This window comes from Lathyrus oleraceus, chromosome 5, assembly GCF_024323335.1.
Source record: "Lathyrus oleraceus cultivar Zhongwan6 chromosome 5, CAAS_Psat_ZW6_1.0, whole genome shotgun sequence".
Lineage (NCBI taxonomy): Eukaryota > Viridiplantae > Streptophyta > Magnoliopsida > Fabales > Fabaceae > Lathyrus > Lathyrus oleraceus.
The window spans coordinates 30,481,638-30,509,412 of NC_066583.1; the positions used below are offsets into that span (position 1 = coordinate 30,481,638).

General features: G+C 32.8%; 3 protein-coding genes across 4 annotated transcripts; 1 reads left to right on the forward strand and 2 right to left on the reverse strand.

The window, feature by feature from the left end:
* Positions 1-1,843: 1,843 nt before the first annotated feature.
* Positions 1,844-4,864, reverse strand: LOC127083836 (probable nucleoredoxin 2). Of its 2 annotated transcripts, none has more exons than XM_051024173.1 (4): positions 4,696-4,864; positions 4,429-4,569; positions 3,162-3,662; positions 1,844-2,739 (listed from the first exon to the last, which is right to left on the reverse strand). In XM_051024173.1, the coding sequence occupies exons 1-4, from the start codon at positions 4,816-4,818 to the stop codon at positions 2,122-2,124; spliced, it is 1,383 nt and encodes a 460-aa protein (XP_050880130.1). In that variant the 5' UTR covers positions 4,819-4,864; the 3' UTR covers positions 1,844-2,121. The 2 variants fall into 2 exon arrangements, with proteins under 2 accessions (XP_050880130.1, XP_050880131.1); XM_051024174.1 differs by having other exon boundaries at positions 4,671-4,788.
* Positions 4,865-14,220: 9,356 nt separating this feature from the next.
* Positions 14,221-14,748, reverse strand: LOC127078558 (uncharacterized). The gene is made up of 2 exons (XM_051019004.1): positions 14,731-14,748; positions 14,221-14,685 (listed from the first exon to the last, which is right to left on the reverse strand). The coding sequence occupies exons 1-2, from the start codon at positions 14,746-14,748 to the stop codon at positions 14,221-14,223; spliced, it is 483 nt and encodes a 160-aa protein (XP_050874961.1).
* An 8,032-nt stretch (positions 14,749-22,780) lies between these two features.
* On the forward strand, positions 22,781-27,600 carry LOC127078727 (probable 26S proteasome non-ATPase regulatory subunit 3). Its single transcript, XM_051019160.1, has 8 exons — positions 22,781-23,035; positions 23,142-23,332; positions 24,660-24,800; positions 24,889-25,025; positions 25,129-25,183; positions 25,261-25,371; positions 25,558-25,797; positions 26,790-27,600. Exons 1-8 carry the CDS (start codon positions 22,957-22,959, stop codon positions 27,300-27,302), a joined length of 1,467 nt encoding a protein of 488 aa, XP_050875117.1. The 5' UTR covers positions 22,781-22,956; the 3' UTR covers positions 27,303-27,600.
* Positions 27,601-27,775: the final 175 nt, after the last annotated feature.

Genomic DNA, 27,775 nt, shown 5'->3' on the forward strand with positions numbered 1-27,775 from the left:
GAAAATTCTCATATCTCCCACATTCTTTGATGTCACCGAAGACCCACAAAAACTATATCTTTTCGAGTTTTCCAAATCGACCAAACAACGATATGTCAAATCATCCGCACCCCCTATAGACCTAGCATCCCTCGGTGAATGGATAAACAACTAAAAACGAGTCAAAATATCACTAGACAAAATAGCACACCACCCCATCCACCTGAAAATCCTATACCAAATAGAGGAAGCAACATCGCAGGTCACAAAGAGGTGAGAGGAAGACTCGATATACAGTGAGCAGAAGGGACAAGAAAAGATCCCAGCGGTTAAGGAGACATCCCTCTTAAGTAAGTTTTCTCTTGTAGGGATACGATCCTGAAGAAGTTGCCAAGAGAAAACAATTACTTTAGAGGGGGCCAACTACACCAAATATCCAGAAGAACTAAGTCAGAAGGGGTGGCCTGATGCCCTGGGGGAAAAGCACGGGCCAAAAGGCAATAGTAGACGGAAGCTACATATCTACACCCCATCTCTCGAGTTAAGCCACCTTCACTCACACTCATAACAGGAGGGGTGAAACCTCTAATCAAAGATTAAAGATCAAAGATCGCTAAAAATAGCCAACTCAAAATAAAAAAGAAGAGGCCTTATCCACCTGAGATCCCAGACCTAAATACCCTTCTCTCAACTTCCAACCTCCCTAACAAATTTAGAGATTTGGTCCGAAATCAGAAAAATGCGAGGGAATCTATGACGCAGGGTGGAGTCCCCAACCCAGATATCCTCCAAAAAGGAAGTAAGGAGACCAGAACCAACTTTCAAGGAGAGACCATTCCAAAACCAGACAGTAGAATTGGTTACTCTAGAGCCTAGGAGGGAAATCCTCTCCACCAAGACGAAGCCAATCTAAGACGACCAACTTTCCCACCTAAAATAGAGGTCGTATGGGATGCACCTTATCTAACCACAATGATGTCTCACCAAATACCTGAAGCCCCCGAAAGCAGGCACCACCTCCACTTACGTAGGAAGGCCAAGTTGACTAACTGAAGGTCAAGAACTCCAAGGCCCCCTAACTTCTTAGACTTGCACACATCCGCCCACTTGACCCGGACAATCTTAGGCTGACCTTTCACTTCTTTCCAAAGAAACTTCCTCTGGATCTTCATTATCTTCTTCCAAACTTTAACATGCATCTTAAGAAAAGATAAGTAAAAGATAGGAATAACATTAAGGACGGAGCTAAGGAGGATGGATCTACCACACAGGAAGACATACTTACGCTTCCACGAAAGGAGTCTCCTAGAAACAATGTTAACAAAAGGTTCCCAAGTAGAAGTTAGGCGAGGATTAACTCCAACCGGGAACCCAAGATACTTGAAAGGGAAAGACTTCTTTCTATAGTGGAGAAACTCACAAGCAAGATCTAAGAAACCCTGATTAGAATTCACCCTAATAAGGGGGCTCTTTGCAAAGTTCACTCGAAGACCAAAGACAAGTTCGAATCCACGGAGAATAGCCTTAATGGTCCAGAGGTTATCAATAATAGCAGAATAATCGTGTCATCAGCATATTAAAGATGGGAGATCACTAAGTCCGAGTATCCAAGTGTATAATTGTGTCTTCTCATAATTCTAACCCAAATAAATGCTTCATTTGTGTAGCTGATATATCTTAAACCAAGTTTGTCTTCTATCATAGAAGAACAAACTTTATGAAAGAAAAAAAAAAACTATCACAAATTTAAATAAATTTTCTAATCCATTTATTCACCTCTTTGATTCAAGATGCAAATCAAGTAAATATGTTATAGCTATAAGTGTACGTGTTGTTGTGATTCACATTCTTTAAAAAAATCTAATTAAATTTAAAACATTCTTTAATAGGTTGATCAAATTTACATTCATTAGAAATATTCTATTGGAGAGCTGACATACATGTAATTTTTCAGTTTCCTTTGCCCTTTGCCCTTCAATAATTTGTCACACACATTTTCTTTTAGTCATATAACAAGAAGTAGAAAGCCATTAAATAATATGCAACCCCCTAATTCAATGTAAAGGGAATTCCAATCCCTTGTCTAGATTAGGATATGCAAAAGACACATTGACACACAATTAATCAGTTTTCTTTAATTTGTCACGATCCATGCACAGTTGTGACACACTTTGGATGCACTTCATAGCCACATTGAAGACACTGATAAGCCCAATTAGACCCTTGCTCATCACAAACACAACAAATAAAGGGTCCTCCACCATTTCCATCAGACACTAAATTAAGTCCATGATGGTGCCCCTCATGATGCACCAAATTTGGAAGATCCTTAGCCTCTTCTTCAAGTTGTTTCTCTAGCTGCTCCACTTTTGTAGCAGTGAAAGGGTAAGCATTTTCTTGGTACAAATTTATCAAGTTTCTTCCATGTATTGTTATTGTTTTACCATTAGGACCTATAATTACCAAACAAGGTATCCCTTGTATATCAAAATGTCTTGCAAGGTTCTTTATCTCCGGGTCACCAAAAGGTAATGCTAACCAAGGCATGGTGTTGTAGTAAGAGTCGAAAGATTCTTGGTCGCGGTCATTAGAAACAAGCACAATTTCAAAACCTTCTTCATTATCTTCTTTTTCAGCTATCTCTTGCTTGATTTTCTGATAAACAGATATCAATTTGGGAGTGAATTTGGTGCATGGGACACACCATCCAGCTGAAAAGTATAGTCCAATAGTTTTGCCTACTAAAGAAGTAACAGGTACCTGAAAAAAAAACCCAACAATATACGTCTTTGTCTAAATAAATAAATTAGGTTAGAACAATAACTAGTAACAAAAAGAGACAAAATGCAAAACACAAACATTGGTTAAATGCGTTTATGTCTACGACTACATAGCATACCATTTGTAGTTCCATGAATTAGGGTTTCAATATTACTGGTCATATATATAATGCAACGAGTCTAACGCGCATTTAGGCCAAACGCAAGGGCAAGGAGCGGAGGAGGCCTCGCGTCGCAACGCTATCTCGTCTCCTCCGCTCCTCCGCACCACTCTTGTGTGGCTATGAGCCATTCTTAACAAATTAATATAGCATAAAAGAAGTTGAATGCTTACATAATATAATAAGTTGAATAGTGGAAAACAGTAGCATGCAAATGAGTAAGATGAACGAAACATTCTACCTGTGTGAGTAATCCATTTGTGTGACTGAAAACATAATCTCTATTATTGTTTCCTAGCAAATTAGCTAGAGTTTGATTCTCAAGCTTCTCCCTCTCAGCATCATGCAATTCCTCCAACCTCTCTTTACTAAACGGAAAAGCTTGAACGCCGTATCGATAAATAAGCTCAACACCATCGCGAAGTGTAGCTTCACCTTTACTATCATCAGGTTGCAACATAACCAAACACGGAATACCTTCGACTTCGTACTTTCTGTTCAATGCTTTCTTTGTTTCTAAATCAGAGAAAGGAACTGCAAGCCATGGCATGTTTTGGTAGAATCCATTAAAAGCATCTAAATCTTCATCAGAAGATACATAAACTATTTCAAAGGAAGGGATATTTGTTTTCAGTTGTTGGTATATTCCAATGAGCAACTGGGTGAATCCACGACATGGTGGGTACCAGTTGGCAGCGAATAATAATCCCACTACTTTTCCTTCAAGTTCTGAAACTTTAACCTTTGGAATCAAATATAAATGAAATTAGAGTTCTAAAATTACATAAGAAGATACTAGTAAGAAGAGAATAGAATTATGAGAGGGACATGCCACCAAAATGACCCACTTTTTAGGGGGTAATGGGACACGTGTATAGAACTAAAGGTATTTGATAGGACACTTGTCCTTCGTTTGAGAAGTTTGATTCTTCACGACTGCTTAACAATGAAAGTGACTGCCAACATTTGGCACATGTGTATGTGTAGCTCGTGAATGCTTGCCATCTAGCATATGAATTCAAAAAATCTTCTAACTAACTAACTAACTCCTAAGCTAACAAGAATAAGAATGTATCTAAGCTAACAAGAATATATATATATTTACTGTTGGTCAATTTAGTTAATTTACTGGGAAGTAGAGCCTTTTAAAAAAGTTTTACTATTCAACTTGAAGTTAATTTTAGTTTTCTATGGTCACTCTCAAAAATTTGAATATGTGTCTATAAATAAAAATAACTATCATCTTGCAAATCGATTTTATAAAGTATTTTATAAAAATAATTTAAGATCAATTTATATTTGTTAACATGATACCATAACTCTACGTCACAATATTGTAGCAGATTACAATTTAAAATTATAGTTTAAGTGATACTTAATTTCTAAAAGCCCTAGAACTTGTGGAATTTCTAAAAAAAAAATTTTAAAATTGCAAGAGATCCTAACCAAAACAAAAATCAGAAGCATTAACAAGTAGCTGCACTAGAAAGAAAAAGAGGAGAAAAAACCTGAGCTCCAGTTGAAGATAGAAGAAAATCACGATCCTTGGAAGCAAGAAGATGCGAGAATTTACAGCTCGAGAGTTCTTCTTCTTCCACAAAGTTTCCATTATTAATCACCACAGTTTCAACTCCTTTCTTCATCTCCATCTTCATGAAAAGAGATTATTGTTATTATTATATTTAAGAGTGAAGAAATGAAAGAAGCAAAACGCAAGAAGAGTCTGTGATAGTATAATAAGTACTAGTACAGTATTGATTGATTGAGTCACTCACAGAACGACACATATGGGAGTATTCATTAGAATCATATTCTTTCCACATCGTTATGCGGCCACAAACAACACCTTCACACGTAGCATACCCTAGAGATAATACTAGTATACAACGCATCCACATGAAGATCAGCTACTAGAATGTGCCACGTGTATAGTTGTGATTCTCGAAAGGAAGGTTCGTGCTGTCATAAAAGATCTTTGAATGATTGAAGATTGTGCTTGATACGGTAAAGGCTCAATTGATCGACACCTGGTTACTCCTTTATTTTCTTTTCTGCCAAAGCTTTCATTGCTGTCAAGCTAGCCCCATGCCGTACTATGTAGTATTGTATGTAGCGACTATTCCTTCTTTCCTTATTATTGTGACACCTACTCATCAGAATTTGGTCCATACCCACTAAATATCCGGAAAAATATATATGTTACATAAAACCTCGTAAAATGGATTTGCATCTTCACGATAAATATTCACTAAAATAAGCAAATATAAGTACCAATATAAATACTTCAATATTTAATACGTCTTATATTCATACAATATACATTATTAATATAAAAAAATTTGAACGGTTAATATTTGTATTATTTTTTAAGTGTTTAAAAAAAAGTTAAAATTTTCAAAATAAATTAATAATTTTAATTAATTGACAATGTAAAGAAATCTTTATACTGTCGATACATATCAATTAAATTTTATATTTATATTATTATATAAAATATATGTCTATCAATTTGTTTTAGAAAATATTATTATAAATTATCACACATTTTAATATAAATAGTTGTTTATTTTATAATTCAACAATTAGATATTTAAGTTTTTTAAAAGATAATTTTAAAATATTTGATATTTTATGATTGATCGATTTTTTTTTATTAAAAACTCGGATATATAAATATGTGTATTTAAATATCCACGAAATACGAACACAGTAACCGCTCACGCGGATATGGACTTTAAGTATAAGTGTTTTTTTTTAATTTGAGATTAAGGAGGAATTCTATAGTATCAAAAAGGCTAATGTAAACAGCAAATATTTCCTTTAAAACACTTCTACATCTCTTATTGTATTATGTTCTTACTAACCCAATGACACTACACTACAACATGTTTGTTTCAATTTTAAAAAAATATGTTTTTTTATTTATTTTTAGAAATAAATTTTGTAAATCTTTTTTAAAATATTAAAAAAATTATATTCGTTTTTTTAATTGAAAAACTAAATTTGAGAATCAATAACATAAATATATATTATTGAAAATTAAAACCAATATTTTAAAAATTGGACCAAATCAGTCGGTTCAACCGGTTAGACCGGAAATCGGAGATGAATCCGATTTGGTCAATCTTTCAAAACTGTTAGTGAGTCAAAACTAAAGTAAAACCGGATTGAACCGTTCAAAACCATTCGAACCAAAGAATCGGAGTCGATTTTATAAAATTGTCCGATTAAAAAATGTATAAAATTAACCATTTTTTATTTATTTTTTAAATTTTAATATCTCAATATCAAAACTTAATATACATTCTTCGATCACAAAAAAAAAATATTTTTTGTACAACCCTACAAACTTCTCAGTTTTGTCACTCCATTATGATTTTTCTTTCAACCACACTACATCATCGTCACACCATCTCTTTTAAACATAGTCACGATATTCAACTTTGATTGTCGTTCAAGTCAATATTGTTTGTTATCAATTAAGACTTGTTTGTCGCAGTTCACCTCAAATTCGTTTTTTTTTAATGAAGTATATTATATTATTTATTTTTTGTATATTATTTTATTTAATTTTGTTATTCTTAATTACTTGAATTTTATTTTAGTTATTATATTCTATTATTTTAATTTTGTTTTGAATTAGTTTAACTTTTTTTATTGTAATTATTTAATTTGGTCAAATTATTCTTAAATGAAGGTTGAAATGAAGTGTAGAACTATGTTATGTTATTATATGTATTATCGATATTGTTGTATTAACTTTGTAATAGATTTTTAAAATATTTATTTTATTAAGTTTGAACTTATGATTATGTGTGTCATATCTATGAAATTTAGTTTCATGTTATTAGTTTATTTAATAAACGGTTTGACCATAGGTTTAATCAGTTGAACCAATTAAACCCTAAACCGCAAATTTCATTGCTTCAATCTTCGGTCCGGTTTCTAAATTATTAATCAAAACATAGTCGAAATCACAAATTTTCAGAAAGTAGCATCTTAAAAATGATTTTTATGAAAAGCTATTTGAAATGACTTCAAAATTAAGTGATTTTTTTATTAAATTTTGATATAAAAAAAGTTTCAATTGATGAAATATTTAAAATAACATTTTTAAAATTAATTATTCAAATCAAATTTTTATTTAAAATTTTTATTCTTAGATATTAAAAATAACTTATAATTATAGAATTATTTTATGGTCTCAAACCAAATAATTTATAATTTATAGTCTCAACAAAATATGATTATTTTATGGTTATTAAAATTCATAGATATTAAAAATAATTTATAGTTATAAAATTAACAACTTATTTTATAAAATTGTTCAAGCAATTAACAAGTCATTATCAAAACGAAACCTATTTTATTCTTAATCAGTTATTATCTTTATTTGAGAGATAAAATTCTTATTTTCAAATATCAACTTCTTTTTTTATTATTATTTAGTACAACTGAGTTATTTAATACAATTTTATATAATAGTTATTTATTTTACAACTAAATAACTCATTTCAAATTTACATGTGTATCTAAATATATTTTATACCTTATCAAATTGGATAATATTCAATAGTGGTGTAAACAACTAACTTCTCATCAGATTATTTTTGTAAAATAACCAGGTTTTTCAAAAAAAATACGAAAATAACCATCTTTTCAAACAAAAATCCAAAATAACCAACTTTGGGAGAGGATACGCCGGGGGAGTTGGCGCACCCCCAAAAAATTATCTGGCGTCTATGTGTAATTACAATAGATTAATTTTTTTCATCTCTATATATTTGTCTTAATTATTTTCACTTAGAACTTTTATACCTATTTTAAAATTTTAAATTAACTAAATATATATTTAATTTTATTTTATCATTGTTTTAAAATATATAAGTTAAGAATATTACTTAATATTTGCATTTGAATTTCTTAAGAGTACAATCACAATTTTATATTATAACATTAAATATAAAATATAGATAATTTCCCTTCGACATATTAAATATGAACGTAGATAGTTAAAATATTTATGTTTATTTAAAATTCATTATAATAAAATTAAATAAAATATATATTTTTTATTTTATAAAAAGAATTGTTTAATGAAAAAGAGTATTGTATAAAAGAATATTTTAATTTTATAAAAATAAACATTAAATAAAATAATGGATGAAACATAGTGTAAAATAAAATTAAATATTTTAACTAATTATGTTTCATCCATTATTTTATTTTAACTAATTAACTAATCATTCTCTTCAAAATAAATATTTAATTATGAAACATAAACATTAAATAAAATAAAATAATGGATGAAACATAATTAGTTAATTAACTAATCATTCTCTTCATAATTAAATATTTATTTTGAAGAGAATGATTAGTTAATTAGTTAAAATAAAATAATGGATGAAACATAATTAATTAAAATATTTAATTTTATTTTACACTATGTTTCATCCATTATTTTATTTAATATTTATTTTTATAAAATTAATATATTCTTTTATACAATTTTTCATTAAACAATTTTTTTTATAAAATAAAAAATATATATTTTATTTAATTTTATTATAATGAATTTTAAATAAACATAAATATTTTAACTATCTACGTTCATATTTAATATGTCGAATGGATATTATCTATATTTTATATTTAATGTTATAATATAAAATTGCGTACTCTTAAGAAATTAAAATGCAAATATTAAATAATATTTTTAACTTATATATTTTAAAACAATGATAAAATAAAATTAAATATATATTTAGTTAATTTAAAATTTTAAAATATGTATAAAAGTTCTAAGTGAAAATAATTAAGACAAATATATAGAGATGAAAAAAATTAATCTATTGTAATTATATATTATTTTAAAATTAAGTGGAAAAAAATTCAACTAAGGTTTAGTAATTTATTATTCTACTGTAATTATACACGGTATATTAAATATATGATTAAACAAATTAATATGAAGGGTTTATAGTGCAGTGGTAATGTGTTTGACTTTTAATCAAAAGGTTGTGTGTTTAATTCTTGTTGTCTGCAAAATTAAATTTTCTTTTCAGAAGCAACACACACAGGCGCCTCTTCATGAGGCCTAATGCATGTGCGCAAGTGCATCGGGCCCTCCTTTAATTTTTTGGGGGTGCGCCGTTATTTATGGTTATTTTCGTTTTTTTTCAGAAGCAACACACACAGGCGCCTCTTCATGAGGCTCAATGCATGTGCGCAAGTGCATCAGGCCCTTCTTTAATTTTTTGGGGGTGCGCCGTTATTTATGGTTATTTTCGTTTTTTTTTTAAAAACCTGATTATTTTTAAAAAAAATTCTTCTCATCACATAGGTCACAACCAGAACAATACCTATTTTATTTTAATAAAAAAATCACTTTTATTTGAGAGATAAAATCTTTATTTTCAAATGTAATTTTTTTTTATATTTTCTTTCTCCATCTCATACGTTTCTATTTGTATTTTTGTATAGATATTCAATACAATTGAGTTTATATGATCATTTTCAGTTTACAATTATGTAACTCATTTCAAATTTATATACATAATTAAATACATTTTATACCGTATAAAATTGGATCATATTGTATAGTCATGACACAACTCCATCTCACGGGTCGTTATTAACATAATACTTATATATATAACAAAATGAGAAAATAAGAAAATAAAATAAAGAAGAAGAAAAATACAAAATGAAAGAGGGAGGGGCCGTTTACTAAAAGCTGAGAGCATGAAATTTCTTAAAATTCAAAGTCCCTGCCCACATACTGACACATGGCAAGGGATTGGGAAAAAAACAAAACTTCTCTCCTCATCTCTCTCGCTACTCACCTCTATTTCTCTTGTTTTTCAGAAAAAAGAAACAAATTAAAGCTCATTTGAAACTCAAACAAACTGCTAACCTTCACCCTCTCTCTTCAAATAAAACAACAATAACACTCAAATCAAATGGTTTTTCCAATTCCGACAATCAAAGCTTGATCTGAGCAACAACAATAATTTACATACTATTGATAGTGGCAAGCACAATAGTACAAGTATGAATAACAGTGGTGGCAGTAACGGTGGAAATGAGTGTTTGATTGTTGTGGGATTGTGTTGATGCTTGTTGGAGGTGGATGAAATTTGTGTAGTTGGATGGTGGTCAAGGGTGGGACGTGGATGCAAAACTTTAGAGAGGGTGTATTATATTGGTTTCACATCGGTGGTGAAGGATGAAGGTGATGCGGTGGTATTTATGTGGTCGATGATGTTTATGTTTTGTTGTTTGTTTCTTTTTTGTATAAAAAAATAATGAGGGCAAGGATAAGGAAGAGAGGTTTACGTGATATTTTGGTTGATAATGAGGATTATGGATTTGGTGGTGGAGGAACCACCGTAGGAGGGAGTGTGGTCTTGGCCATGTTACAAGTTAAACGGTGGGGTGTGTTTTTCAGAAGGAGAAGGGGTATGTGGGAACAACTAGCTAAATGAAGATGAAATGGGAAGGTGAAAATCGAAAAGAAAAAAAAAGGTTTTCTGAGTTTTCCTTTTTTAGAGAAAGTCACCTATTTCTATTCTTATTTACTTTTGAAAATGATATCCATACCACCAATCCATTATGCGTCGTGTGTATCTCCTTGGATCCCCGTTTCTTTTTCTTTTTTAAAATAATTGATTTTGAAAGAGAGTCAGCCTATGGGCGGGATTCGCATGGCGGGCGAGATCGGCATGACCAATCTCCTGATGAGCAAGGACTTCCTAAAAAAAACACTCAACATTAACTCTCTTGATTTTCAATATCATTTTTTTCTTCAACACTTAATTAAAAAATATTTAGTAGTTAGATGGAAAACAAAATAAATAACACGATCTTAAATATAATATTCAAATAATTTTATCTAATTCAATTGATTATTTTGACTAAAAAAACAAAAATAAAAGAATTTAAAATAAATAAAAATCGGATGAAAAAATGCATGAAAAATTAAACCGGATGTACCAAAAGATGAACGTGAAATAAACTTCTCATAAACATATATATTTTGATCAAACTTTGAAATAAAAGTTTGTCGGTTAAAAGGCTCAGGCTGATAAAAATGCGACTAAAAATGTAGTCAAAAAACTAAAACAAGCACGCCAGGTAAAATGTCAGAACTCCTGATTTTTCATTTATACCTGATGGATGCCTTTGGTTGATGTAATGCATGCTAAAATAAAACAATTATGCTATGTTGATGTAGGTGAAAGAACTCACAGTAAAATTTAGGGTATGACAATTGCCTCTATTTAAACATCTTTAACTGGAGGGTATGAAGAATTCATGTCTTCAAATCATCATGGTGAAAGATAGTTTAAATATCAAACAAACCCAAAATTTGCCCTCTTATGCAATAGAATGATATGCTTATGGTTATGAATGAATGCAACTTTACTAGGGATGGATTTATTATAACATATCATGTTCGACTGTTCTTCAGACTTTCTTCATTTGAAGGTAGACTCTTCTAGGGAAGAAATGATCATACTCGGTTGCTCTTAGCTGACAATAGAGTCTTACAGGGTCTAAGATGTTCAACTACTCATGTCGCTTGGATCTAACACAAAGAGATCTCCGTCTTTTGTTGAAGATGAAAACTCTGATCTAACACAAAGAGATTTTCGTACTATTGGGAAATGCATGTCCTACCTAACACAAAGAGATCTAAACAACCTTCTTGAACTCTTAGAGCTTCGATCTAACACACAAAGATCTTCACATTGTTGAAAATAGGACTAAGATCTAATACAAAGAAACCTCAGGACTGAAAATGATATTAAGATCTAACATAAATAGACATTGGCATTGGTAAAAAGAAACTTTGATCTAACCCATGGAGATCGTTGATCTGTTGATTAGAAACTTCGATCTAACACACATAGATATTCGTTCTTGCTGAAAAAGATGTAAGATCTAACACAAAGAGATCTTAGTACTGTTGGGTATGATGTTCCGATCTAACACAAAGAGATCTTCATACTAAAAAGAGAAGCCAATATCTAACACAAAGATATCTTCACATTGATGAGGTTTGAATGTTCTGATCTAACACAAATAGATCTACATACTAAAGAAATTTTGATTTAACACAAAGAATCATCACCCTTACTGAAAAGAAACTCTGATCTAACACAAATAGATTTTCATCCTGAAAGATGATGATTTGATCTAACACAAAGAGATCAATGCACCATTGAGAAGATGTTAAGATCTAACACAAAGAGATTAAAATATTGCTAAAAATAAAGAAACTCTGATCTGACACAAAGAGATCATCGCCCTTGCTGAAAAGAAACTTCAATCTAACACAAAGAGATCTTCGTCCTGAAAATGATGATATGATCTAACACAAAGAGATCAGTACACCACTAAGAAGATGTTAAGATCTAAAACAAAGAGATCAAAATATTGTTTAAAATAAAAAAATTTAAAAAAATTGATCTGACACAAAGAGATCATCGCCCTTGCTGGAAAAAACTCTGATATAACACAAAGAGATCTTAGTCGTGTTGATGGTTAATACTTAGATCTAACACAAAGAGATCTACACGATAAAGAAACTATGATCTAACACAAAAAGACCATTGTCCTGTTGAGAGCGATGTTTAGACCTAACACAAAGAGATCATCACATGCTGAAAAGAAACTTTGATCTAATACAAAGAGATCGTCGCCCTTGAATAAAGTTGCTTGGATTAAACACAAAGAGATCCTTGCACTGTTGAAATTTTTTGATGCTAAGACCTACCACAAAGAGATCTTCATATTGCTAAAAATAAAAAACTAAGATCCAACACGAAGAGATCTACACAATAAAGAAACATGATGCCAAAATCTACCACAAAGAGATCTAGGCACTACTGAAAGTGAAACTCTGATCTAACACAAAGAGATCATTGTCCTGAAAATTATGCTTTGATCTAACACAAAAAGATCGTCGATCTAACATACAGAGATCTTCGTTCTTGTTGAAAATGATGTTAATATCTAACACAAAGAGATCTTGGTACTGAAAAGAGACTTTGATCTAACACAAAGAGATCATCTCCCTTAGAATGATGCTCCGATCTAACATACAAAGATCGTTTTTATAACCTCCCAAACTGGTTTCAAGATTACCGACTGACCCCACAAACCAACACGAGTCTTTTTAGTATGTTTTATCCTCACTCATATGCTTTTTGAGAAACTTCTCAAAAGGTTACCCAACTCAAAATTGCTCCAAGTCAAGCATGCTTAATTGTGGATATCTTATGAAATGGGCTACCGAAAAGAATATGCATCTGCTTGGTACAGGTAGAACCAATTAATCCTTATAAGACTTCATTCAACCATGTTGACTCATCCATGCATAGCCTCAGGATCCCTCTCATTTCGATGTGAATTTAGTTTTTCCCTATAAGTTGTTAGGAGTGTCTCATTGTCATGCCCCGTGCACCGACAATCACTCATTCGCCCTAGGGTGTTACGTGTAACCACCATCCACCCTCTTCGGGCTCGGGTGTACATGCCCACCAGCTTTTGCTTGGATCGTCCCTGAACCACATCGTATTGGGAGAGGTATGCTATATTACCATTTATAACGTCTCATACTACTTTCAAGATTATCAACTCATCCCATAAACCAACACGGATCTTTTTAGCATGCTTTATTCTCACTCACACGTTTTCTGGGAAACTTCCAAGAAGACCACTCATCCAAATACTACTCCAAGTCAAGCACGCTTAACTATTGAGTTCTTATTTGTTTGGCTACCAAAAAGAAGATGCATCTTGTTGGTATAGGTAGTACCAATTAATCCTTATAAGACTTCCTTCAACCATACAATCTTATCCTTGCATAACCTCAGGATCCCTTTCATTCCGATGTGAATTTGATTTTTCCCTAGAACTTGCTAGGAGTGTCTCATTATCATGCCTCGCGCACCAATAACCACTATGTCTCCCTCAAGTGTTACATGCCCACCAACTTACGCTTGGTTTGTCCAAGAACTACATTATACTGGGAGGGGTATGCTTTAATACCATTTGTAACATCTCATACTACTTTTAGAATTACCGACTAATCCTACAAACCAAGACAGGTCTTTTCATCATGTTTTATCCTTACTCATACGCTTTATAAGAAACTTCCCAAAAGGTCACCCATCCCAAAATTGCTCCAAGTCAAGCACGCTTAACTGTGGAGTTCTTATGAAATAGACTACCGAAAAGAAGATGCATCTTGTTGGTATATGTAGTACCAATTAATCCTTATAAGACTTCCTTCAACCATTCTCGAATTTGATACACTTCGAGAACTCGGCAGATGCCTCACTGTAATTAGGGTAGAACTTAGCAAGTTCCACAAATCTGGCAGCATACTCAGTAACTGACAAGTTACCCTGTTTCAGCTCAAGAAACTCAATCTCCTTCTTCCTACGAATATACTCACGAAAGTACTTTCTCAAAAATTGTCTTCTGAATACAACCCAAGTTACAACTTCAGCTGCAACATCTAACGCCTGACGAGTGTTGATCCACCAGTCATCGACTTCCTCAGCAAACATATGTGTGCCGAACCACACTTTTTGCACTTCATAGCAATCTATCACTCTGAAAATCCTCTCAATCTCCCTGATCCAAGTCCGCGCTCCATCAGGATCGTACCTACCCTTGAAAGTAGGCGGATTGTTCCTCTGGAACTTCCCAAAATGTCGGAACTCATCGTTCCCACCAACATTAGGTTGATTCTACACAGCCAGAGCAATAACTTACAAAGCAGCAACAATAACAACTTCGTTTCTTCCAGCCATTTTCTGTTTCACACCACCACCAACAACAATGGGTAAAGAGACAATATCAACAATATTCAAGTGTCACACCACACCGACTCAACAACTTGGCCGGACAGACCGACCTGCTCTGATACCACTATGTAACACCCTAAATTTACCCCATGTAATTTAAAACATTTAACAGAGTAAAATAATTCAACATGCAATTTAGGATAATACACTACAGCATACAATCATCCCGCTCAATCGAAAAGATGTGTAACACTTGACATTTATAAAAATAGTGGTAATAACTACTTGTCTGAATATTAACTTTTATTAGATAGCAACAAAACAATAATAACAAACAGTTAACTCAACATGTTCAACAACAACATAACATGTCATTATAAAAAATGTCAAAACATAATGAATAACACAACGTTCCAATTCCTCGGTGTTACACATCAAAGCAGACGTCGACACTAAAATAAAACAGAAGACTTCATTTTCCACTAATATATGAGCTTCTACTACGGATTATCTGCACGTTATCCATGTGGAGGCAACATTCAAATAGAAGGGGTGAGATATCATAATTATATAAAAGAAAGCATGATAATAAGTAAGCATCAGATTATCACATGCATATCACCCATTCCGCAACACAATTTCACATAAATCCATACAACAACTATTCATAATATAATAACAACATAACAACCACCCAACATAAGAACAACATAATCAATCATCCATACAATATCAAATGCAACTAATAAACAATGCAATGAGACTCACAACTCGACTCAATGCATGTGGTACCAATACGTGAACACTCAAGTTCACCGTTTGATTCTCACCTCCTAGGATCAAATCCACCAATTCGTTACCATCACCTCTGATAACGTCTCACTAATTCTGTCACCTCCAAAATCAACTACCAGCCTAATCCACACAATGGAATTTGAGGCTCACCGACAACAAACCATTTGTCCAACAACATGAATGCATGCAACATATTATACATGCAATAACAACATCATTCACAATGACCCACCGCCATAGTCAATGTACATTGCCAATATTGGCCATCATGCATCAAATACATGTTATACAACTCAACAACTTCAACATACAACATAACCAGCAACAATAATGCATTTAAGGTTATATGAAACCACCTCATAAACATTACAATGCATTTCAACCCCATCTCATAGAAAAATATTCATTTTCAGATACTGAAACCAATTTTAAAATGAAAGTACACACTCTCAGCTTTCTGATGCTTCGAACGACACTCAAATCGGACACTCGAAACAAAAGTTATGAATTTTTAAAGTTTTTAAGAAAATGCTCTCAATGTAACCGGTTACCCCAAAACCAGTAACCGATTACACTATATCCAGTAGCGCAACTCACACTGCCACATACATGGTAACCGGTTACCCAAACATTGGTAACCGGTTACACCCCATTTACCACCCCGCGCGGCCTCTGTTTTATAGGGTAACCGGTTACCCAAAAACATGTAACTGGTTACACCCTCTAACTTTTACCCCAAAACGTGTTTTAAGTAGTGAAACCAGTTAGTCCAATTCCAATAAACAATTACAATGTTGCAAAAGCACTTTTTTGCAACTTTTTCAAAACGGAAATCACTTAAAATTCATCCTAAGACCCCATATTTCTTACAAATCGTTCATACCATATTTTAACACGAAAAAACACTTTTCAAAATTTCAAAACCCCAACTTATTTACATCGAAAACATTCATAACTCGATTCTGACTCTGACCCGAAACAACATCAATCAACAATGTTGACATCATACAATCCAATCAAATTTTATAATTTTAACAGCAACAATTGCAACAATTCGCCATTCCAACATCAGTCATAACATCATCATACCACACACACATAATTCAATAAGTAATTGATCAATTCAATAATTACGAATTATCACAATGATTATGAATGTAAAGAAGAAGAGCATAAAACCTGCATGGCATAATCTACTCATCATCATCATGTTAACCCTTAGATAATCAGAACCTCATCCTTACCTTGGAGTTTCTAGCAATAGATTCTTTGACCTTCAACAATGTTGAATTCTCCCCTTGAGCCCTAGCCTCTTATTCTCCCTTTCTCCCAAATGATACGTTCTCTGAGTTTCTATCCCATAATTGCCTTCTCTATTTTTATTATAATTCTTATTATTTTATTAACTTATTATATTATCATTAATTTTTTAATAAAAATAATAATACTACTGATAACAATACATAAAGAGTACGATTGATCATGGTGTCTTGATGCCAAGACAAACAGATATCATCATAGATGCATAAGTATATGGCTACACTAATTCAAATTTCATTGGAGATCAAGACGAAAAGAAGAGTATTGCATGATACATATTCATGATCGAAGGCGCTTCAATCTCATGGAGCTCAAGGAAGCAAAGCATTATGGCTTTATCATCGCGAAGTTGAGTGTGTGGCTGCATCATATGCAACATGCCAAGCAACATGGATAGAGATGCTGCTTGAAGAACTCAAGATAATGGAACATAGAAAAATGATATTGTTTGTCGATAATAAGTCAGCTATTGACCCGGAGAGCCATCCATGTGTCATGGTCGAAGTAAGCATATAGAGAGAAGATATCGTTTTATGATGGATCAAGTCAACAAAGGAAAGCTTGAACTTGAACAATGCAAGACAAAAGTGCAACTAGCTGACATACTCACCAAACCCCTGAAGAAAGTCAAGTTCGACAAGTTGAAGAGAAACATAAGAATGAGAAGTGTTGAGAACATAAATTAAGGGGTGTGTTAGAAGTTGTAATTTGATGTTCTGATTTAAAGCTAGCATTCGACTGTGTCGAAGCAGCTAGTCGAAGTTTAGAAGTTAGTTGTATTCGAAGGAGTTGAATACAACACATAGTAGTGTCGAAATATATCTTAAGTTTTTGTATTTTACATTCTAGGCTTGATTCAGTTTATATAGTTTGGGCATTGCCTTTAGTTGCCTATATAAAGGGCTTTATATGATATAAACACATAACTTCACTCAATCCTAATTCAGTTTTTAGTTTTCTTTCTTTTCTCTGTTCTTTTTCTTTGTCTATCATCTTTCTTGAAATTTTTTGTTTCAACACACGTGACCAGAACTTAACGTTTTTTTTCATAAAATTGACGGAAGGACCAAATAAGATAACATAAATGAAGTTAAGGGACTAACTTACAATATTTTATAATTAAGACACTAAAGCGAAACATTAAATTAAATTAAGGGATTAAAATATGTATTAAACCAAATTTTTTTGTCAACATGCTCTTGAATTTTTTTATCACGATGGAATAGTTTGATTAAGAAAATTCTTATTTTATTTTAGAAATACTAGTATAATAATATTTTTGTTTTTGTTAGATAAATACGAATAAAACTAAACAAGAGATTAATCAAATGAAAAGAATTACTTGTCTCTTGAAAGTTTGACTTTATAAATACATTACTACATAGAATGAGTATTTTTTAAGATTTTTGCACATAAATTAAAAAAATATAATAATTTATTATAAAATATTATACCTTTATTAAATTAATTTTATTTATATGTTGAAAATAGTGTAAAAAAATAATAAGGTTTAATTATAGTTTTGATCAGGTTATTTTATGTGATTCACGAAATTGTTTTTATTTTATTTTAAATTTAAACAGTTTTGCTCCCCTTATTTTAAATTTAAACAGTATTTGATTCTTTTCTCATACTTTTGCACTTAAAATTAATAATATTTTTATTTTTTAGATGATAAGCTATCTCTAAAACATGACAAATCATCGTATATAAATTTGATATTGAACTTTGTAGATAAAAATATAAGTAAAAAAAATATAAATTTCATTGATTTTTTTATGAAAAAATATGAGAGGAAGACTAAAACTGTTTAAATTTAAAATAAGAGGATCATAATTACTTGATTTTAAAATAGGAAAATTAATTTCATAAATATCGGAGGACTAAAATTATAATTTAATCAAATGATAATTAAAAGTTAAAATTGAAAAAACAAACACTTATATTAAGTCAAATTAAAAATCCTAAGACTACGATACAATATCACTAATTTGAAATTTTAACAAAAATATCATAATTTTACTCATTAAACTTTTTTATTTTTTCTCATAAACTAAAAAATTAGCCTACATTTATAAGTTTACACATTCTTATCATATTTTTGAAATTTAAAATGTTTAACTGGCTTAGTCATGAAATCACATACTTAATTATGTGAATCAGATTCAATTAATTTAATTCACCATCCTTTGTTAGATCTCTCAAAAATGGAATCACACGTCAATGTCCTTACTCCTTTTAAACATAAATTCTTATTATTAACATTTTGCCTTTGTTCCTCCTTTTGGTTAATAGGGTCGATTCATTAGAACATTTTTAGAAATCATCATTAATTAAATTAATTAAATGAGTTTCAATACAAGTAAACCAAGCTCATGGAGTTTATTTTAGACCATATAAAACTTTATGCACCTTGTGCTCACTTTCTTTATTCTCATAGCCCTTTGGTCGTTCCACATATACATACTCATTGAGTTCATGATGGATAAATGATAATTTAACATCCAATTAGTAAATCTTCCATCTATTTTGTATTGCAAGTGCTAATATCATCTTCATAGTATCCATTCGAGTTGTTAGAGCAATCACTACCCCGTCCTGTAGATAATAACATTTGGTCACTAACCAAGCTTTATATTTGTCAACTTCTCTAAATTCATTTAATTTTGTTTTTAAAATCCTTTTATTTCCAATGATTTTAGCTCAAACTGCTAAATTAGTAAGACTTCAATTCTAATTTTTCTCGATAGGATTAATTTCAAAGTCCATCGTTAATTTCCACTTCAAACTCTTCACGACTTCTTAAAAATTGATAGGGTATTCATAAGAACTAAAATTATATTGAGCTCAAATTTCTCCTCTGATCGACCTTCACCACTAACATGATCCTTCATCCAACCAAAAACTTGTGTTATCCTTCTTGCTTTTGCATTGGATTCTTATGTATGCATAATATCATAAATATTATTTATTACGGGATGATCATTTCTATTGTATGACACTCCGAACTCTGATAATTCAATATGCGGTTTGTCAACCGTCAGGGTCGGGCCTGTGCAAGTGTAGCATGTGTTGTAGTACAGAGTCCCAAATATTAGAGGGTCTCAAATTTTAAATTTTTTATTTTTTTCATAAATATTAATAAAAATAAATAAAATATTATTAAAAAAATTAATAATTGAAAGAAATGTTATTATAAAAACTCAATACATACAAAAATCAAGATTGATCAAAATTCAAAATAACTATAATTAAATTTATTTTTAATTAATACATAATTGTATTTTTGATATATTTTTTTAAATTATTATAATTGTATTTAAAAAAAAAGATCCATTTTTGTAATTAGAACGGGGCCTCCGATATGATTGGGTCGACCCTGTCAACCGTCCAACCAAGTCTAGTAAGTGAAGTACTCGCTTCAAAGGTAAGTCGGTTTAGACTAATATGGAGTATGAAAGGAAATACTTTCAGAGTTTTCTCGAAGCAGTCACCTATGCTAGATTTGCCTAATCTATCTTCTAACAACGTCTTTTTTGTTCGACTAGAGCCTTTGATATAAAGTATATTGGGTTCTTGTTGGAATATGACTTCTTGATCAGAACAACGCTAACAACTTCCTCAGAGACGACCAAGTATAAATAGAGAACTTCGCTTATGAGTGGGTGAGTAAGCATGAGTGGTATGACTAACGCCTTTTCTAGCAATTCAAATGCTCTTTCGCATTCTAGTGTCTATTCAAACTTCGACCCTCTCCTTATCAACCTATAAAAAAGGCAATATATGTTGGAAGAATTTTGAAACATACCTGTTTATGGTGGTGAACATCATGTTCAGATTAACTTCTTCAAATTTGGTGCGCTCATCTGAACAACTTCATATTTATAAGGGTTGGCTTCAATCTCCCTATCTATAAGGTAGAACCCTATAAATTTACCGACTTTCACTCCGAATGTGCATTTCTATGGATTAAGCCTCATGTTATATTATCTAATTTTATGAATACCCATAAGAGGTGTTGGTCATGAAATTCTTCTTGGACTTCACAATCCATATATACTCGCGTCCCACCTATCTCCTTTTGAAAGACCTTATTCATCATCCTTTGGCACGTCACACCCATGTTCTTCAACCCAAATGACATTACATTGTATTGGTGGTTGGTTTGCTCAGTCATGAATGCAATTTTATTCCTACATGGCCCGAAAATAGGTATCTGGTTATACCTGGAATAAACGTCCATGAATGAGAGCAACTTATATATGACTGAGTTGTCTACCAGCTTGTCTATGTTAGACAGCGGATAAGAGTCATTTAGACACGCTCAATCGGGGGTATGTATAGCCGACACACATTCTTCCCTTCCTAAAAGCTTTCATAACTGGCACCACATTGGATAGTCATTCATTGTACTTTACTTCAGAAACAAAGTTGGCGTCTAAAATTCCTTCGATTATGCTAGCAATAGCCTCGAGCTTCTATGGAGACCATCTTCTTCTTCATTGAGATATATATCGGGCATTAGAATCGACATTCAACTTATGGTAAGCCACATTGGGGGTCAATGCGGGGCATCTTAGGTAGGGAAATGGAAAAGAGATTTGCATTAGCATGAAGACATTCAATTAATGTGTTTTCTTACCTTAAAGGGGAGTCTGTGCCCTATCTTTATGGATCAGATGGGATTATCAACAAGCTGAACGACTTCGAAATCACTGCCTGGTTTGGGTCTGACCTCGTTTTCACGCACGTTAAGGTCAACCATATGAACTCTTCTCAGACCCTCCTCTAACACTGTTGTGGTGGTAAGGAGGTTTTATAGTATAACTTCGCGAAAACATCTTGATGCTTTTAGGTCGGAGTTAAGGAGGTTTTATATTAACAACTTCATGGCGTTGTTGTGATATGTCACTTTAAGGTGGACCAAGGAAGCCACAACATACAACATTTCCAAAAAGGACATGCTAGGGATGTCACTGAAAGCACTCTTACACGAAACTATCAGGAAACAAAAGATTATATCCATTTTGTCTTCTCCTTCTTTGAGCAATAACGATAAATTTTTCATTCCATAGGAGTGAGTTATGAAATCATTGAATATTAGGAGAATTCCATCACCGCACAAACTCATAACCGGTTGGTGGAATCCTAGTTGCTTAAGTGTATCGATGTAGAGAACGTTACACAAACTCCTATCGTCCACGAGGAAACCGACCACCACGTGATTTGCCACATTAACTTTTATAACTAGCGGTAGTTTTGCGTTTAGGGTCCTATCTACCTTCTCATGATCTTGAAATCCTAGAATCGATTTGTTTTTACTTTGAGATATAATGCCAATCGTCACTTGAGGGAGGTTTTCTAATGAAGGATCTCCATCACACAACATTTTGATGTGGATCTCGTCGACGATGAAGAATCGAGATGATGCAAGATCGGGGAATTCTGCAGAGTTCTTCGGTGAGATGCAAAATGTTATCCTCTCCACCTTACAACATATCTAGTAGATCTCGAGCTTCTGGATTGAGAATGACCTGATCATGAAGTTTCACGGGAATTAGAAGTTGATTCCCACAAACACTGTTCCATGCGATAACCAAAGTTGATGTTGATTGACGATGTTGAATTCTTGAAGCAACGATGTTGATCTCCGATGCGATGGCGTAAGATAAACCTGCAAAATTATCACTCTAACGTCTGAATTACGTATAAAATCTAAGATGAGTGAAGTGAAAAAATAACTTTTATTAGATTTTGCATGGTTGAGCTAAATACATGGATCTCACATGTATGTATTGGGCCATTCATAGACCAAGAATATTATTAATAATATAAGAGATTGTATTTAGAAAACCGCATAATTTATTTGCTAGCCTTAAAAAAGACTATTAGTAAAAGAAAATCCCAGCATCAAAAAGTAAAAATACACTAAAAAAAATCAAAAGAAAAGGAAAAAAAGAAAAAAGAAGCGTGCGACGATGCGTTTAAGCTTCAGAAAAAGCTTCGCGAGTCTGTGACCACGTTGCTTCATCTTTGGTATTTCTTCACTTGTTAGGGTTTTTTATCAGATTCTCCCAATTTCGCTCAATTTCGTTCAAAATGACTCAAGATCTTGAGATGAAAGATCGTTCATCTCCTTCCAACTCCGTTTCTCCACCGATTCCATCTACTTTGCAGCGTAAGAATCTCCGTCTAACTTCCACTGTACCGATTTCAAATCTCTGTTAAATCACTTCAACATTTATCTTGTTTAAATTTGTGGATTTTGGAATTGTGTTTCGTAGATTTGAAGGAGATAGCAACGCTCATCGAGACCGGTTCGTACTCTAAGGAAGTTCGTAGAATTGCTCGTGCTGTTCGTCTTACAATTGCATTGAGACGGAAATTGACAGCTTCTGTTATCACGTCTTTTCTTGATCATGTGCTTACTCCTGGTTCTGAATCTCATGCCAAATTGTCTGCTTATCTTCCCAAGGTAACTTATATGTTAGATTTATCATTTAGTGAATGTTCCTATTTATAAACATTTTGTATTTTCATTTTTCATATGCTTATCTTGATTTAAATCTACAAAGAATTGAATTTAGGGATGAAGATGTTAGTTGTTTTGGGGCCATTTAGGGGCAATTCAAATTGATTTATTTGAGCTTATCGGATGGCGTAAAAACTTATGAGACCGATAGCGAGAACTCATTGTGACATTTCCATAAGCTAGATAGCTTCTGAAAATAGATTATAGCTCATGAAAGTAATTTGACTTTATTTATTCTTTCGGAATAGAAATAGCTTATCCATAGGTACTTAATTACATGGCTGTCGAGATCTTGATCTAGAACTTCAAATCTTAAGATTTTACGATCTCACTCACCCCAACAGTACCGATCTTAAGTAGAATCTTTGTTGTAGCCAAATTGTGAAAAAAAAATTCGTAAATTCGTTGATTTTGTGAGATCTTTGCCAGTTTTGGCCATGATTGGCCGTTTTCCGGCCACCACCATTAAAACGTGAGAAGGATGACAAGATGCAAAGGCCCAATAATTACGGTTTGACAGGCACAGATGCCTGCCCTTTGAAATGAAGTTTTAGATTTAGGGTTTAGAGAATAAACATCTCACTTGTAGGGTTTGTTTTAACTGGTCGACTTATGATAATCCTAGCAATTGATCAGAAATGTCTAATGTCTAACAAATGTTCCATGTGGTATTAATAAAGTATAAAAACTCAATCATACATGTCTAGACAATATGGAAGAGTCATTTTCTCACAAATACACTTGCCTACTACAAATATATATCATGTAAAAATACTCTAAATATATACTATTATTTTTTCATTTTTGTTGCGACCTTATGTTTTACGATCTTGTTATCCCCTCTTGATCTTTCAAAAATAATTGGGTAAGACCTTCCGATCTTAGCTACGATTTTATGTTTTACGATCTTGCTATTCTCTCTCGATCTTATGTAAGATCTCGATCTTGACAACCTTGCTTACTATATATCCAAACAGGGCCCTAATTGTCAACCTAATTAGGAGGCGATGAATATTTATTTATTTATTTTAAAAGTATCCTTTGACTACTTGCAACTTTCTAACTTAGTTCTGTTATTGAATGTCGTTGTCACAAACTTATTTTCTAGAAGTTATCTCGTGAGATATATGTTTGAATGCTTTCTGAGTTTGATCAATTACTCTTTCTCTCTGTCTTTTGGAAAATATTAGGCTGTTGTGTTCCTATGTTTTTTTTTTGTGGTGAAATGGCAATGGTATTTTCATTAATAATCTTGTCAATGATTGTTTAGGAGGATGATCATGAGATGGAAGTGGACGCTGCAACGTCTGCGATTCAAACCCCTGCAACTAAACATTTGTTGCCCGAGCTAGAAATTTACTGTTATCTGCTTGTACTACTTTTTCTGATTGATCAGAAAAAATACAATGAGGTCAGTTTCCGTATTTCTTATATGTTTTCAACTATGCGATCTGACAAATAGTAGAATGCTTATGGTTCTTTGGTTTTTCTTTTTATAGGCCAAAGCTTGTTCCTCAGCTAGCGTTGCTTGGCTGAAGAATGTGAACAGAAGAACTGTGGATGTTATTGCATCTAGACTATTTTTTTACTATTCATATAGCCATGAACTTACTGGAGATCTAGCTGAAATTAGGGGGTGAGTTGTGTGCTTATCTACATAATGAATAAATCAAGGAGGTGCACAACTGATTATTTTCCAGTAACTTGTTTTAATCACAATGTGCTATTTTTCCTTTCAGCAACCTCCTTGCATTGCACCGGATTGCCACTCTGCGCCATGATGAGTTGGGCCAGGTTTGTTTTGTACTTATGTAGAAGATTTTTTTACGTTAAGGCTTATGATCTTGTACTTACCTGTTGATGCATTGCAGGAAACCCTTTTGAATTTATTACTTCGCAACTATCTTCACTACAACCTATTTGACCAAGCAGAGAAGTTGAGGTCAAAGGCTCCACGATTTGAAGCACATTCAAACCAGCAGGTATGTTAGTTATATCATCCTGAGCACCAAAAGAAATTCGCTTAAAATTTCTACATTTTATTCCAGTGCTCACAGCTGTGGTGATAAAGCGCCTGTGATGAAGCTTAATGATTTTGTTAAAATTATTTTCATTGACTCTTGTTTCATTCATATGTGCACATTTGTGTTGTTGTATATTTCTATCAGTTTTGCCGTTATCTCTTCTACCTCGGGAAAATCCGGACAATTCAATTGGAGTATACAGATGCAAAAGAGTCTCTCCTGCAGGCTGCTCGTAAGGCTCCAGTTGCAGCCCGGGGTTTTCGAATTCAATGTAACAAGTGGGCTATCATAGTGCGTTTGCTGTTGGGAGAAATACCTGAACGGACTGTCTTTATGCAGAAGGGAATGGAGAAAGCGCTAAGGCCTTACTTTGAGCTTACAAATGTAAGTCCACATTATGAATTATCATCCAGCCGTGTTGGTCATAAAAATATCTCTCGAAGCTAGTTCTAATATCATTATGATTGATTTGTCTCCTATATCCTTTAACCACTATATGTAAGCTTCTGATAGCCCCTGGTATTTGAATTTGAGATTAGGTCTTCTTTCATCTACTTTCTTTTTTGGCTTGGAATTGGGCCATTGCTGTTTTATTTTTCTAATTCGGAAAATTACTCCATTGCTTGGAATATGGAATTGGGCCATTGCTTGGAATATGGAGTAGTTTGACAATTTAATTTCCTCCTTTTTTGGGGATTTCACTAGTAAATTGACTCATTTTGCTGTACATCTTAACCTTGACTAGTCATTTTTTTGTTACACAACATCTCTCTTAGTAATACCACAGCTCTAAACATTAACAATGTTTTCTAGATATTACCCTGTAATTTCCTGATAACAGGTTACATATTAAGAGGCATAGTCTGAGAAGGAATTAAGAGGGATAGTCTGAGAAGGTATTAAGAGGGATAGTCTACTATTCTTTCTCTTAATACCAGTTGAATCTATAACTATGGGTTTTAATGTTTTCTCAAGGCCCTCTTGCACAATTTAGACCCTGAGTTAGTTATCAACCGTGCCAAAAGAATATTTTATGCGGTTGTTGGGTCTTTTTTCAACCTATGGTGCTTTCTTGAAAATTATTTACTTCTTTTTTTATGCATTGTCAGTTGTTTGTTAATTCTCAAATTTGATATCCATATTTGTCATATGGGTTATGCTAACAAATGCCCTAAACCCTAAACAGGCACTAGTTAAGGAAGCCAAAAATAGAAATTTTATATTAGAAACAACAATTTGTATCTTCTAAAAAGTTAAATACACCATTTCCAACACAAAATTTTCCTTAAACGATGTCCTAAGGGCACTCATTAGCATTTTCCTTGTTTCATATGCTATAATACTGTGTTAGTTTAGCTTATGTTGTCGAATTCCAGGCTGTCCGTATTGGAGACTTGGAGCTGTTTAAGAACATTGCAGATAAGTTTGCAACCACCTTCAGTGCAGACGGAACCCACAATTTGATTGTTCGCCTGCGGCATAATGTCATCAGGACAGGTTTGCGTAACATCAGCATCTCATATTCTCGCATCTCACTAGCTGATGTTGCTAAAAAATTGAGGTTGGACTCGCCAAATCCTGTTGCTGATGCTGAGAGCATTGTATCAAAGGCTATTCGTGATGGTGCAATTGATGCTACATTGGATCATTCAAGTGGGTGGATGGTATCCAAGGAAACTGGAGATATTTACTCCACAAATGAGCCTCAGCAGGCTTTTAATTCTCGGATTGCCTTCTGTCTTAACATGCACAATGAAGCTGTTAGAGCACTTCGTTTTCCACCAAACACACACAAAGAAAAAGAAAGTGCTGAAAAGAGAAGAGAGAGACAACAGCAAGAGCAAGAACTGGCCAAGCATATTGCAGAGGAGGATGACGATGATTTTTGATAAGATTGTCTTTTCTCACCCTACCTGTTGCAAATAAGATCTGTTTATTTGCTTGTATTTCCATTCTGAAGAAGTTCCATTAGCATTTCCCTTTGAAAAGATGAAATTTTCATTTTCTACATGGAAGACCTCCTATAGTCATTTACAAAATGGAAATCTCTACAGTTTGTTTTCATTCATGATGACTGTTATGCTTTGTTTCTGTTGGGATAATTGTGTTTTAGGATCTTGGAAAACTAAAGTTAATTATTTAGTTCTGTTCTGATTATTTTTTTTAATTAAAAGATGTTACTCTGAATGACTTGTTAGTAGGATGTGGAAAGGTCATTTAAGCCAATCACAAGCTGCTACAGAGTTTATGGGGGCTGGGTTTGGATGGAAACATTGTTCTTACATGACTCTGCATACTATCCCATTTTCAATCTGTTTCTAGATATGATTTATGACCATCCCTCAAGTGGATTTATGGAGAT

Bases quoted from the DNA above. Each gene is read 5' to 3' on its own strand.
- LOC127083836 (XM_051024173.1), bottom strand. From the start codon at position 4,818: ATGTGGATGCGTTGTATACTAGTATTATCTCTAGGGTATGCTACGTGT. The intron at 3,663-4,428 runs GTTTTTTCTCCT...TTGATTCCAAAG, and splicing joins TATCTTCAACTGGAGCTCAG to GTTAAAGTTTCAGAACTTGA. The intron at 2,740-3,161 runs GTAGAATGTTTC...TTTTTTTTTCAG, and splicing joins CAAATGGATTACTCACACAG to GTACCTGTTACTTCTTTAGT.
- LOC127078727 (XM_051019160.1), top strand. From the start codon at position 22,957: ATGACTCAAGATCTTGAGATGAAAGATCGTTCATCTCCTTCCAACTCC. The intron at 23,036-23,141 runs GTAAGAATCTCC...TGTGTTTCGTAG, and splicing joins GATTCCATCTACTTTGCAGC to ATTTGAAGGAGATAGCAACG. The intron at 23,333-24,659 runs GTAACTTATATG...ATGATTGTTTAG, and splicing joins TGTCTGCTTATCTTCCCAAG to GAGGATGATCATGAGATGGA.